Consider the following 12,489-nt stretch of genomic DNA (forward strand, 5'->3'; position numbering starts at 1 on the left):
AAAACCCCCCCCGGTGCCCCCCGCCCCGGGTCACCCCCCTTCCCCAGCCACAAACCCCCCAAAATCAGAGGAACCGCCCGCAGGAGCCTCCTCCCAGCCCCTCGCCCCTCAACCCGCCGTTCAGGAGGGCTCCACACCACTTGGACTTCATTTAAGTGAAAAATAAATAAAACCAGTAAAATCTGGGGGTTGGAGGAACTTAAAACACAAACCTCGAGGATTTTTTGTGGGAAATCAGCATCCCTGGCTCTGGCACCACCGGCTGAAGAGCCCAGTGGACGGGGAGCGGGGCGTAGACGTGAGCTTGGTGCCCCAAGGGAAGCGTTTGGGGCACGGGGGAGCGTTGGGGACGTTTTGGGGGCACAGGGGGAGAGTTCAGGATGTTTGGGAGCCTGGAGAGCGCTGGGGGCACAGGGGGAGAGAGTTGGAGTGCGTAGAAGAGCATCAGGAGCAAGGAGAGTGCGTTGGGAGCAAGGGAATTCTTGGGGACACGGGGAGCGTGTTGGGGTCACAAGAGTGTTGGAGCACGGGGGAAGAGTTGGGGCAACGGGGAAGAGTTGGGGGCACGAGGGAAGAGTTGGGGGCAACAGGGAAGAGTTGTGGGCAATGGGGAAGAGCTGGGGGCAACGGAGGAAGAGTTGGGGGCAACAGGGAAGAGTTGAGGGCAATGGGGAAGAGTTGGGGGCAACGGAAGAAGAGTTGGGGGCACGAGGGAAGAGTTGGGGGCAACAGGGAAGAGTTGGGGGCAATGGGGAAGAGTTGGGGGCAACGGGGAAGAGTTGGGGGCACAGGGGGAAGAGTTAGGGGCAATGGGGAAGAGTTGGGGGCAGGAGGGAAGATTTGGGGTCAACGGAGGAAGAGTTGGGGGCAACAGGGAAGAGTTGGGGCAACGGGGGAAGAGTTGGGGGCACGAGGGAAGAGTTGGGGGCAACAGGGAAGAGTTGGGGGCAATAGGGAAGAGCTGGGGGCAACAGGAAAGAGTTGGGAGCACGAGGGAAGAGTTGGGGGCAACGGGGGAGAGTTGGGGGCACAGGGGGAAGAGTCAGGGGCACAGGGGGAAGATTTGGGGGCAACAGGGAAGAGTTACGGGCAACAGGGGAAGAGTTGGGGGCAACGGGGGAGAGTTGGGGGCACAGGGGGAAGAGTTGGGGGCACAGGGGGAAGAGTTTGGAGCACGAGGGAAGAGTTGGGGGCAACGGGGAAGAGTTGGGGGCACAGGGGGAAGAGTTAAGGGCAATGGGGAAGAGTTGGGAGCAGGAGGGAAGATTTGGGGTCAACGGAGGAAGAGTTGGGGGCAACAGGGAAGAGTTGGGGCAACGGGGGAAGAGTTGGGGGCACGAGGGAAGAGTTGGGGGCAACAGGGAAGAGTTGGGGGCAATGGGGAAGAGCTGGGGGCAACAGGAAAGAGTTGGGAGCAACGGGGAAGAGTTGGGGGCACAAAGGAAGAGCTGGGGGCACAGGGGGAAGAGTTAGGGGCAGTGGGGAAGAGTTGGGGGCACGAGGGAAGAGCTGGGGGCACAGGGGGAAGAGTTAGGGGCAGTGGGGAAGAGTTGGGGGCACGAGGGAAGATTTGGGGTCAACGGAGGAAGAGTTGGGGGCACAGGGGGAAGAGTTGGGGCAACAGGGGAAGAGTTGGGGGCACGAGGGAAGAGTTGGGGGCAACGGGGGAGAGTTGGGGGCACAGGGGGAGAGTTGGGGGCACAGGGGGAAGAGTCAGGGGCACAGGGGGAAGATTTGGGGGCAACAGGGAAGAGTTACGGGCAACGGGGGAAGAGTTGGGGGCAACGGGGGAGAGTTGGGGGCACAGGGGGAAGAGTTGGGGGCACAGGGGGAAGAGTTTGGAGCACGAGGGAAGAGTTGGGGGCAATGGGGGAAGAGCTGGGAGCGTGGGGGAAGAGTTGGGGACAACAGGGGGAAGAGTTGGGGACACAGGGAGAGTGAATTGGGGGTGTTAGGGGCACGGGGACCACGTTGGAGGTGCCTTGGGAGCATGAGGAGAGCCCTGGGGCCAGCGGGAGCGCCCCCACTGCCCTGAAGCCCCTCACCCCTCCCATTATTCGCCTTCAAACCATCCTGCGCTGTGGGCGCCTTCAACACTCCCCTCGCCCGAAATAAAAGGGCAGGTGGGGAGCCGGATTTGTCCCTTGGCCTCGCTGCTGGAGCTCCCGGTGGTGACGTCCCTTTCCCAGCTCTGTCACCCAGCACGGCGTTCAGCGAGGGTCAGGGCACGACGGCAAAGCTTCGGCTCGCAGCGCGGCCGCAAAAGCCTCCACCTGCAAGAATCCAACTGAAACTGGGACACCTCAACGGCGCCAGATGGTGCTGAGGTTGGACCAAAAGGGTGGAAATCATTTTTCCATGGAAAAATGAGGAGGAGATGGAGGCTCAGAGGGCAGCACGACTCCTGGAGCTCCTGGAAGTGGGATGATCCTGAATTGTGCCACCGCGACCGTGCTCACCTGTGCCATGAGGATGCTCTGCCCAGCCGCGTCGTGCTCAAAGTCCTTGTCCACATCCAGCACCAGGACAGGCGTGTCCTTCATGTCCTCAACGTGGACTCTGAAGAAGAGAGAGAGTGAAGGGGCTAAACCACATAAACTCCAAACTACAGGGGAGTTGCCCCAAAACCAAGGCTGGTAAAGGTGATGGAGGAAGCACAGGGGGATGGATTCAGACTCACTCCGTGGTTTTCTCCACCAGCCACTGTTCGTGCTGGGCATGGAGCTGCTGCAGGTACCCCAGCTGGATGCCCCCCTCCTCGCTCCTCGCTCGACGCCGCAGCCGCTCCAGGCACGTCTGCGCCCGCAGGGGAGACAGCAGGATAGCGGGATGCAGGCAGAGAGGAAAGGTTGATGGGAGAGACGGGAGAGGGAGGACAACGGGAGGCAAGGGGAGATGGAAAGTCAACAGGAGAAGGAGGTTAACAGGATGCAGGGAGATGGGAGGTTAACAGGATAGAATCATAGAATAACCAGGTTGGAAAGGACCCACCGGATCATCGAGTCCAACCATTCCCATCAATCACTAACCCATGTCCCTCAGCACCTCGTCCACCCGTCCCTTAAACCCCTCCAGGGAAGGGGACTCAACCCCCTCCCTGGGCAGCCTCGGACAGGGACCAATCACCCTTTCCGTGAAAAATTTCTTCCTGATGTCCAGCCTGAACCTCCCCTGGTGGAGCTTGAGGCCATTCCCTCTCGTCCTGTCCCCTGTCCCTTGGGAGAAGAGCCCAGCTCCCTCCTCTCCACAACCTCCTCTCAGGGAGTTGTAGAGAGCAATGAGGTCTCCCCTCAGCCTCCTCTTCTCCAGCCTAAACACCCCCAGCTCTCTCAGACGCTCCTCGCAATCCTTGTTCTCCAGCCCCTTCCCCAGCTTCGTTGCTCTTCTCTGGACTCGCTCCAGAGCCTCAACATCCTTCTTGTGGTGAGGGGCCAGAACTGACCCCAGGATTCGAGGAGCGGGCTCACCAGGGCTAAGTACAGAGTGGGATGCAAGGGGAGATGGAAAGTCAACGGGAGACAGAGGTTAACGCGATGCAGTGAGATGAGAGGATCCCTAGCAAAGCTCTCAGTGACATTCCCACGGGAACAGGACTGGTCGCTGCTCCTCTGGGCCAGCGCTTGTGGTGTAAACCCAACGTTTGGGCAACTCCAGGAGCTGGTTGGGCTCCCAGCCGAGCCGACGCGGCCGCAGCCCCCTCCCCGCTGCACAAGGGTCTCTCAACGCACCCACCTGCGGGGCGGCGCGCAGGTAGAGGAAGCCGTGGAGGGTGGTGCGAGGCCCCAGGTGCCGCAGGAGGAACCCGTGCCAGTCCTGGTAAATCGCCCACTCCAGCGGCTGCAGGTGCCCGGCCTCAAAGAGGTTCTTGGCAAAGACGTACCTGGGAAGGGACGGAGAGAGGGGACAGGGCAGCCAGCACCACCGGCATCCAGACCTCTGAGCCACCCCTAGGGGCTCCATTGCCATTTGTTCCCCTTTTTTTTTGCACCCACTCGGAATCACAGGTGTTAATTAAGATGAGGGGAGACCTCATTGCTCTCTCCAACTCCCTGAGAGGAGGTTGTGGAGAGCAGGGAGCTGGGCTCTTCTCCCAAGGGACAGGGGACAGGACGAGAGGGAATGGCCTCAAGCTCCACCAGGGGAGGGTCAGACTGGACAGCAGGAAAAATATTTCAGGGAAAGGGTCACTGGGCACTGGCAGAGGCTGCCCAGGGAGGGGGTTGAGTCACCTTCCCTGGAGGGGTTTAAAAATTGAGTAGGTGAGGCACTGAGGGACATGGGTTAGTGATTGATGGGAATGGTTGGACTCAATGATCCGGTGGGTCTTTTTTTCCAACCGGGTTATTCTACGATTCTATGATTCTAAGATGGAAAACCTTAATTTGGGGCTGAGCGATGCACAGCACCTCGTCCACCCGTCCCTTAAACCCCTCCAGGGAAGGGGACTCAACCTCCTCCCTGGGCAGCCTCGGACAGGGACCAATCACCCTTTCTGTGAAATATTTTTTCCTGATGTCCAGCCTGACCCTCCCCTGGTGGAGCTTGAGGCCATTCCCTCTTGTCCTGTCCCCTGTCCCTTGGGAGAAGAGCCCAGCTCCCTCCTCTCCACAACCTCCTCTCAGGGAGTTGCAGAGAGCAATGAGGTCTCCCCTCAGCCTCCTCTTCTCCAGGCTGAACAACCCTTCATCCCCTGCCTTAACTCGGGGTGTTGGGTACCTGTCGCTGTACACCGAGCGCTCAAAGACCCACACAGGGTGGGGAGTCCCGGGGAGCCCCTCGGGTGGTGGCTCCAGCATCGCCTTCAGCCGGCTGAGGCAGGAGAAGGTCTGGAAGGTGTAGGACCATCGCTCCGGCTGCTGGTACATCATCTGGAGAAGGTTGGTGGAGCCCACGGACGCCTGCGGAAGGAAGCACCGAGGGAATGTGGTTTCCCCAACCTGGTGAGGTGCCGAGTGGTGCCGCGAGCGGCCGGTTCTCACCATTACCTGTGCTGGCACCTTCTGCCACTGGGCCACGGGCTCCGTCACCAAGTGCCACTCGGGGAAGGTGGCGCCCAGCAGCCTCAGGAAGGTGGATTTGCCCACGGCTGCAGGAGCGGGGACAGCGCAGGGTGAGCCTCAGGGCCCCCCAGTCAGGCAGTAAAAGCAATTAACTACAGACATAATTACAGGCAGGCTGCAGGGTGCCCCCGACTCAACCCCCCACCTCCACCGCACCCCAAACGCTCTGCCCCCCAGCCCTTCGCTGGGCAGCACCCTCTCCCCAAACTGCCTCTCCAACTGTACCCTTGGCCTCTCACATCGCTGCGTCTTCCCTCTCCATCCTCCTCTCTCCTCTCCATCTCTCTCCTTTCCCTCTCCCTCTCTCCCCACTCTCTCACCCATCTCCTCTTCCCTTCCCCCTTCTCTCCCCCTTCCCTTTCCCTCTCCCCCTTTCCCTCTCCTCTCCCTTTTTCTCTCTCCTCTCCTTCCGTCTCCCTCACTCCTCTCCCCTTCTTTCCCTCTTCTCTCCATCTCTTTCCTCTCCCTTCTCCTCTTTCCCATCTCTCCCTCTCCTCTCCATCTTTCCTCTCCCCTCACCTCTTCTTTCTCCTTTCCATCCTCCTCCTCCTCTCCATCTCTCCTTTCCCTCTCCCTCTCTCCCCATCTCCTCTTTTTTCCCCTCCTCTCTTCCCTCTGTCCCTTTCCTTCTCCCTCTCTCCTCTCTATCCCTTTACCTCTCTCCTCTCCTTCCGTCCCTCTCCCTCACTTCTCTCCCCTCTCCTCCTTTCCCTCTCCATCCTCCTCTCCCTCCTCCTCTCCCTCCCTATCTCTCCTTTCCCTCTGCCTCTCCTCTCTCTCTCCCTCTCTCCTTCTTCCCTCTATCTCTCTCCCTATCCTCTCCCTCTCTCCCTCTCCTCTCTATCCCTTTCCCTCTCCCCTCTTTTCCTCTCCCTCTCTCCTTCCCTTTCCTTCTCCTCTCTATCCTTTTCCCTATCCTCTCTCCCTCCTCTCCCTTCCCTCCCTCTCCCTCCCCTCCCTCTCTCTTTCCCTTTCCCTCTCCCTTCTCAATCCCTCTCTCCCCCATCGTCTCCCTTTCCCTCTTCTCTCTATCCCTCTCCCACTCCCCTCCCTCCCCTTTCCCTCTCCTATCCCTTCTCCTCTCCTTCTCCCTCACTTCTCTCCCCCTCCCCATCCTCCTCTCCATCTCTCCTCTCCCTCCTCTCCCCTCTATCCCTCTCCTTCCTCTCCATCTTTCCTTCCCTTTCCCCCTCCTTTCCCTCCCTCTCCCCTCTCCCTCACTTCTCTCCCCCCCTCCTCTTCCTTTTCCCCCTCCCCTCTCTCCCTCCTCTCCCTCTCCCTCTCCCCCCCCCCCCCCCATACCGATGTTCCCCTCCAGCGCGAGCCGCAGAGCCCCCCCGCCCCGCCCCATCCCGCCACTTCTCCCTCCTTCCCGCGTCATATGCTAATGAGCGCGTGACGTCAGCGCGCGGGAAAGGGCGGGGGAACCGCCGCGGAAGTTGGCGGGAGATGCTGGGGGGGGGGGCGGGGGGGGATCGACTGGGGTCAGGGACGTGGATACAGGGTTGGGGACATCAAGGGGTTGGGGACATCAATAGGGGTTGGGGACATCAGCGTGGGGTTGGGAGATGGCTGGGGTTGGGGTCATGGACACAGGGTTGGGGACATCAAGGGGTTGGGGACATCAACAGGGGTTGGGGGACAGATGGGCTGAAGGACATTGACTCAGGGTTGGGGACATCAAGGGGTTGGGGACATCAGTGTGGGGCTGGGGGACGGCTGGGGTCAGGGTCATGGACACAGGGTTGGGGACATCAAGGGGTTGGGGGCATCAGCGTGGGGTTGGGGGATGGCTGGGCTGAGGGACATGGACACAGGGTTGGGGACATCAGTGTAGGGTTGGAGGACATGGCTGGTGTCAGGGATGTTGACACTGTTGGGGACATCAGTGGGTTGGAGGCATCAGCGTAGGGTTGAGGGGGCAGCTGGGGTCAGGGACATGGACAGAGGGGGACATCAATGGCTTGGAGGCATCAGCATGGGGTTGGGGGGACAGCTGGTGTAAGGGACATGGACACAGGGTTGGGGACATCAACAGATTGGAGGCATCAACATGGAGCTGAGGATATCAGCATAGGGCTGGAGGCATCAGCATGGGGTTGGGGGGACCGCTGGGGTCAGGGATATTGACACAGGGTTGGGGACATCAGCAGGGATTGGGGACATCAGCATGGGGTTAGAGGGACGGCTGGGGTCAGGGTCATGGACAGAGGGTTGGGACATCAACAAGGGTTGGAGGCATCAGCATGGGGTTGAGGATATCAACAGGGGTTGAAGGCGTCAGTGTGGGGTTGGGACAGCTGGGGTCAGGGACATTGACTCAGGGTTGGGGACATCAACATGGGGATGAGGACATCAGCATGGGGTTGGGGGGACAGCTGGGGTCACGGACGTTGACTCAGGGTTGGGGACATCAACATGGGGTTGAGGACATCAGCCTGGGGTTGGGGTATGGCTGGGGTCAAGGACATTGACTCAGGGTTGGGGACATCAACATGAGGTTGAGGACATCAGCCTGGGGTTGGAGGCATCGGCATGGGGCTGGTGGCAACAAGAAGGGGTCAGGGACATTGATGTGACACGGGCAGCCTGAACATGAGGTCGAGGGCATCAACGTGGGGCTGGAGGCAGTAACGTGGCCTCAACGGTGTCAACGTGGGGTTGGGGACACTGTCGTGAGGTCAAGGGCACGGACACAGGGTTGGAGGCATCAGCAAGGGGTTGGGACCAGAGCCGGGGTCAAGGGCACGGCCACGGGGCTGGGGCTCCACCAGCTTCTCCCCACCTCCTCCCACCCTCCGGTGGCCGAGATCCTCCAGAAGAGGGACAGAGCCTGGAGAAAAGGCTTTAATGCGCAGTGGGCAGCAGGGAGGAGCAGCGGGGGCCGAGGAGGAGGAGGAGGGGGGCGCCCCGACCCGGGGACAGGGAGAGGCCGCGGGGCAGGGACGGGGCTTAGAAGCATTTTCGGTGGACGATGGATGGTCCGGCCTCGTCGTACTCGGGTTTGCTGATCCACATCTGCTGGAACGTGGAGAGGGATGCCAGGATGGAGCCACCGATCCACACCGAGTATTTCCGTTCCGGCGGGGCGATGATCTGCAGAGACACGAGGCGTTGGGACGTAACCCAAAAGCTCCACCAAGAGAGGACTCGGGGGGTTGGTGGCCACGGTTTCCACCACCTCCAGCACCTACTTTGATCTTCATGGTGCTGGGAGCCAGCGCCGTGATCTCCTTCTGCATGCGGTCGGCGATGCCGGGGTACATGGTGGTGCCGCCCGACAACACGTTGTTGGCGTAGAGGTCCTTGCGGATGTCGATGTCGCACTTCATGATGGAGTTGTAGGTCGTCTCGTGGATGCCGGCTGACTCCATGCCTGGAGGAGAAAGGGCTGTCAGCATCCTGACCCCCAACTCTCCCTCCGCAGGGCTCTCCAGAAGAACCTTGGGGGCACCCATGGGTTTGTCTCCCTCGGTTGGGGTGCAGAGCACTTGGGGGAGCCCCAAAACACCGAAGCAGAGCACCCATGGGAGCTGTGGGGAGACCTCATTGCTCTCTCCAACTCCCTGAGAGGAGGTTGTGGAGAGGAGGGAGCTGGGCTCTTCTCCCAAGGGACAGGACGAGAGGGAATGGCCTCAAGCTCCACCAGGGGAGGGTCAGGCTGGACATTAGGAAGAAATTTTTCATGGAAAGGGTCACTGGGCCCTGTCTGAGGCTGCCCAGGGAGGGGGTTGAGTCCCCTTCCCTGGAGGGGTTCAAGGGGCGGGTGGACGAGGCGCTGAGGGACATGGGTTAGTGATTGATGGGAATGGTTGGACTCGATGACCCGATGGGTCTTTTCCAACCTGGTGATTCTATGATTCTGTGGTTTCCCACTGGTGGGGATGGGGGGCAACCATGTAAGGGCCTGGCAGGACAATTCGATGCGGACTCACCGATGAAGGACGGCTGGAAGAGGGTCTCGGGGCAGCGGAAACGCTCATTGCCGATGGTGATGACCTGCCCGTCGGGGAGCTCGTAGCTCTTCTCCAGCGAGGAGGAGGAGGCGGCCGTGGCCATCTCGTTCTCGAAGTCGAGAGCCACGTAGCAGAGCTTCTCCTTGATGTCGCGCACGATTTCCCGCTCGGCTGCAGGAGAAGACAGCGAACAGGCTCAACCCGGTGCCGTGGGAGCCGCGCAGGGTCCCCCGCCGCCCCATCTCCCCCTCCCTGGCCACCTACCGGTGGTGACGAAGGAGTAGCCCCTCTCGGTGAGGATCTTCATGAGGTAGTCGGTGAGGTCGCGGCCGGCCAAGTCAAGACGCATGATGGCGTGGGGCAGCGCGTAGCCCTCGTAGATGGGGACGTTGTGGGTGACGCCGTCCCCGGAGTCGAGGACAATGCCTGGGAAGAGGGGGAGAAGGTGAGGGATGGGGCTTCAAGCCGTCTTCTTGGCCCTGTCCCCATCACAACTGGTCCATGTCCTACTCAACCGTGTCCTACTCACCGGTCGTGCGGCCGGAGGCGTAGAGGGAGAGGACGGCTTGGATGGCGACGTACATGGCGGGGACGTTGAAGGTTTCAAACATGATCTAGGAGGAAGGCGAGAGGGACAGAGGGTCACGGGACGTTCCACCCCAACCCAGAAGGTCCAAGCCCAGGGGTCCCGCGGCGCCGTACCTGGGTCATCTTCTCCCGGTTGGCTTTGGGGTTGAGGGGCGCCTCGGTGAGCAGCGTCGGGTGCTCCTCGGGGGCCACGCGCAGCTCGTTGTAGAAGGAATGATGCCAGATCTAAGGGGAATCAGCGTCTCAACCCAAACCGAAGCCGGGGCAGCACCCGCTCCCCGCCCCAGGGCGTCCCGGCGAGGGTCTCACCTTCTCCATGTCATCCCAGTTGGTGATGATGCCGTGCTCGATGGGGTATTTGAGCGTGAGGATGCCCCTCTTGCTCTGCGCCTCGTCGCCCACGTAGCTGTCCTTCTGCCCCATGCCTACCATGACCCCCTAACCCGGCGAGAGACACGGCCTCGTTAGCCTCATCCCGGCGATTAAACGAGGAAAGGGGGTGGCTGGGGGCTGGTACCCACCTGGTGCCGGGGTCGCCCCACGATGGAGGGGAAGACGGCGCGGGGGGCATCGTCCCCGGCAAAACCGGCTTTGCAGAGCCCGGAGCCGTTGTCGCAGACCAGGGCTGTTGTCTCCTCCTCGCACATGGTGGGACCGGGAGCTGCTGGTGTTCAGGGGGACCTGGGGGAAAAGCTGGGGTGTAGGGGGAAAACAGCATGAAAAGTTGGGTGGGGAACAGGGTTTCGCTGCTCCGTGTCCGCCTTTGGATGGTAGCAGGGTTGGTTGGAGTCCCATAAAATCCTCCGCGGGCGCTGGTCCCGCTGCGGCGATGCCAGGGGAGGCTCGTCCCCCGTAGGCTCTGCTCACACCGATGCGGCTTCTCCATCCCACGGAGGAACCGAAACCCAGGGAGCATCGCTGACCCCTCGTCAAGCGATGCCCTCTCGTCTGGTCTCAGCTCAGCAACCTCTTGCGGCTCTGCCCTCGCATCCTTTCCCAAAAATGGGAAGAGCGAGCCCTTCCCCGGGGGGTCGCCCCCGCTCTGCTGGCAGATGCGCTCCCGAAGCTGGCGAAAGAAACCTCGCAGGAGCCCAAAAAAAGAAGAAACCCCTAAATCGCGGGGATTTCTGGAAAAGCAGGACCCGCTTTGGCTGCAACCCAGCTCGCGTCGCCGCCGCGGAAGCTCCTGGCTGCGAGGTCACGATGGGCTTGGCGCCCACCCTGAGCCGCCCCATAAGCTCTGGGTCACCCCAAATCCCCCCTGGGGTGTTTTTCCTTCCCGCTGTCCTGCAAAAAAGAAAAAAAAAATAGGGAAAGCCGGGCTGGGCAGTACTCACCGCAGCGGCGAGGGCTCCTTTCCTCTGGGACCGAGTCCCGATGCGCCTTTGGTATAAATACCAGCGAGCCCGTGAAACCTCAGAGGCGGATCCTCTCTAAACAAAGACCCTAAATAGGCTAAGTGATGGTGTGGTGGCCATATGGCCATATAAGGTGTTTTATTTCATTAAATTGACCTTGGACTGATGGTAGGACCCAGCACGGTTAATTATTGTAAGAAAAAATCTCTGTGAGGATGCTTGGGAGGCAACACCCCAGTTATGACTCTGTTCCTTTTACGCTCCAATAAACAAGTGAGACACAAGTCCTTATAAGTGACGATCTCGGGGAATATGAGGTGGAAGCATCTCCGGGTCCTGGGGAGAGCGTGGGGGTCAGGCTGTGCCGGGGGGGACACCCCAGAGCCTGGAGATGTTGGGAAGGCACTGGGTTGGCGCATCGCTTCCTCCCAGCCTCCCTTCTCCAGGGTAGCACGCAGCTCTCGCCATCTCCCCAGGAGGATTTTGGAGGCAGGAGCCCAGGTCCATGTGGGTGATGCCCCCAGGACCCCAACCTGAGCACAGCGATGGGGGTTGGAGACCCCCCAGCCCCATGGCTGCAGTGGAGCCACAGGGCTCGTGGCCCTCGCAGAGGCCAACTGGCGGCTGCCAACTGCCCAGCTGCCTTTTTCATAGAATCAGAATCACCAGGTTGGAAAGGACCCACCGGATCATCGAGTCCAACCATTCCCATCAATCACTAACCCATGTCCCTCAGCACCTCGTCCACCCGTCCCTTAAACCCCTCCAGGGAAGGGGACTCAACCCCCTCCCTGGGCAGCCTCGGACAGGGACCAATCACCCTTTCCGTGAAATATTTTTTCCTGCTGTCCAGCCTGACCCTCCCCTGGTGGAGCTTGAGGCCATTCCCTCTCGTCCTGTCCCCTGGCCCTTGGGAGAAGAGCCCAGCTCCCTCCTCTCCACAACCTCCTCTCAGGGAGTTGCAGAGAGCAATGAGGTCTCCCCTCAGCCTCCTCTTCTCCAGGATAAACACCCCCAGCTCTCTCAGACGCTCCTCGCAATCCTTGTTCTCCAGCCCCTTCCCCAGCTTCATTGCTCTTCTCTGGACTCGCTCCAGAGCCTCAACATCCTTCTTGTGGTGAGGGGCCAGAACTGACCCCAGGATTCGAGGAGCGGTCTCCCCAGTGCCAAGTACTTTTTAAAGGAAGCGATCCTGCAGCGTGGACCCTCCCAAGCGCCAGGTCAGGGGTTGGCAGGAGCGATGAGCTGGAGCTGCCCCTCAGAGCTATGAGGACTGCGGTGCAGAGAGGGAAACTGAGGCACGGGGTGCATGACTGTCCTACATCAAGACGTTGGCGCAGCAATGAGGATCAAAAGCTGCAGGGAACCCACCTGTCACCAGAAGGGACTCGAATCCCAGTGTCACCCCATGTGGCCGGTCAGGGACACGGTGTCCCCAGCCTGCTTGCACCTCCAGCAAGGTCTCCAGGCTCTTCCCAACCCTCCCATTCCCTCTGGAGAAACCTCAGCGCCCGGGAACTGGATTTG

At 60.6% G+C, this 12,489-nt stretch overlaps 2 protein-coding genes across 2 annotated transcripts; both read right to left on the bottom strand.

The window, feature by feature from the left end:
* Positions 1 to 1,697: 1,697 nt before the first annotated feature.
* On the bottom strand, positions 1,698 to 6,451 carry DGUOK (deoxyguanosine kinase). The gene is made up of 7 exons (XM_069877439.1): positions 6,363 to 6,451; positions 4,986 to 5,086; positions 4,717 to 4,898; positions 3,733 to 3,880; positions 2,681 to 2,796; positions 2,460 to 2,559; positions 1,698 to 2,273 (listed from the first exon to the last, which is right to left on the bottom strand). The coding sequence occupies exons 1-7, from the start codon at positions 6,439 to 6,441 to the stop codon at positions 2,211 to 2,213; spliced, it is 789 nt and encodes a 262-aa protein (XP_069733540.1). The 5' UTR covers positions 6,442 to 6,451; the 3' UTR covers positions 1,698 to 2,210.
* A 1,443-nt stretch (positions 6,452 to 7,894) lies between these two features.
* On the bottom strand, positions 7,895 to 10,323 carry LOC138731529 (actin, gamma-enteric smooth muscle). The gene is made up of 8 exons (XM_069877497.1): positions 10,126 to 10,323; positions 9,914 to 10,042; positions 9,719 to 9,829; positions 9,546 to 9,630; positions 9,281 to 9,442; positions 8,996 to 9,187; positions 8,255 to 8,436; positions 7,895 to 8,156 (listed from the first exon to the last, which is right to left on the bottom strand). The coding sequence occupies exons 1-8, from the start codon at positions 10,249 to 10,251 to the stop codon at positions 8,013 to 8,015; spliced, it is 1,131 nt and encodes a 376-aa protein (XP_069733598.1). The 5' UTR covers positions 10,252 to 10,323; the 3' UTR covers positions 7,895 to 8,012.
* Positions 10,324 to 12,489: the final 2,166 nt, after the last annotated feature.

Source organism: Phaenicophaeus curvirostris, chromosome 27 (assembly GCF_032191515.1).
Source record: "Phaenicophaeus curvirostris isolate KB17595 chromosome 27, BPBGC_Pcur_1.0, whole genome shotgun sequence".
NCBI classification, from domain to species: Eukaryota; Metazoa; Chordata; class Aves; order Cuculiformes; family Cuculidae; genus Phaenicophaeus; species Phaenicophaeus curvirostris.

Excerpts from the sequence above, each read along its gene's own strand:
- DGUOK (XM_069877439.1), bottom strand. The coding sequence starts at position 6,441 with ATGACGCGGGAAGGAGGGAGAAGTGGCGGGATGGGGCGGGGCGGGGGG. Across the intron at positions 4,899-4,985 it reads GGCAGAAGGTGCCAGCACAG|GCGTCCGTGGGCTCCACCAA; the intron begins GTAATGGTGAGA and ends TTCCTTCCGCAG. Across the intron at positions 2,560-2,680 it reads CTGGTGGAGAAAACCACGGA|AGTCCACGTTGAGGACATGA; the intron begins GTGAGTCTGAAT and ends TCTCTTCTTCAG.
- LOC138731529 (XM_069877497.1), bottom strand. The coding sequence starts at position 10,251 with ATGTGCGAGGAGGAGACAACAGCCCTGGTCTGCGACAACGGCTCCGGG. Across the intron at positions 9,188-9,280 it reads CTACTCCTTCGTCACCACCG|CCGAGCGGGAAATCGTGCGC; the intron begins GTAGGTGGCCAG and ends CTTCTCCTGCAG. Across the intron at positions 8,437-8,995 it reads CTTCCAGCCGTCCTTCATCG|GCATGGAGTCAGCCGGCATC; the intron begins GTGAGTCCGCAT and ends TTTCTCCTCCAG.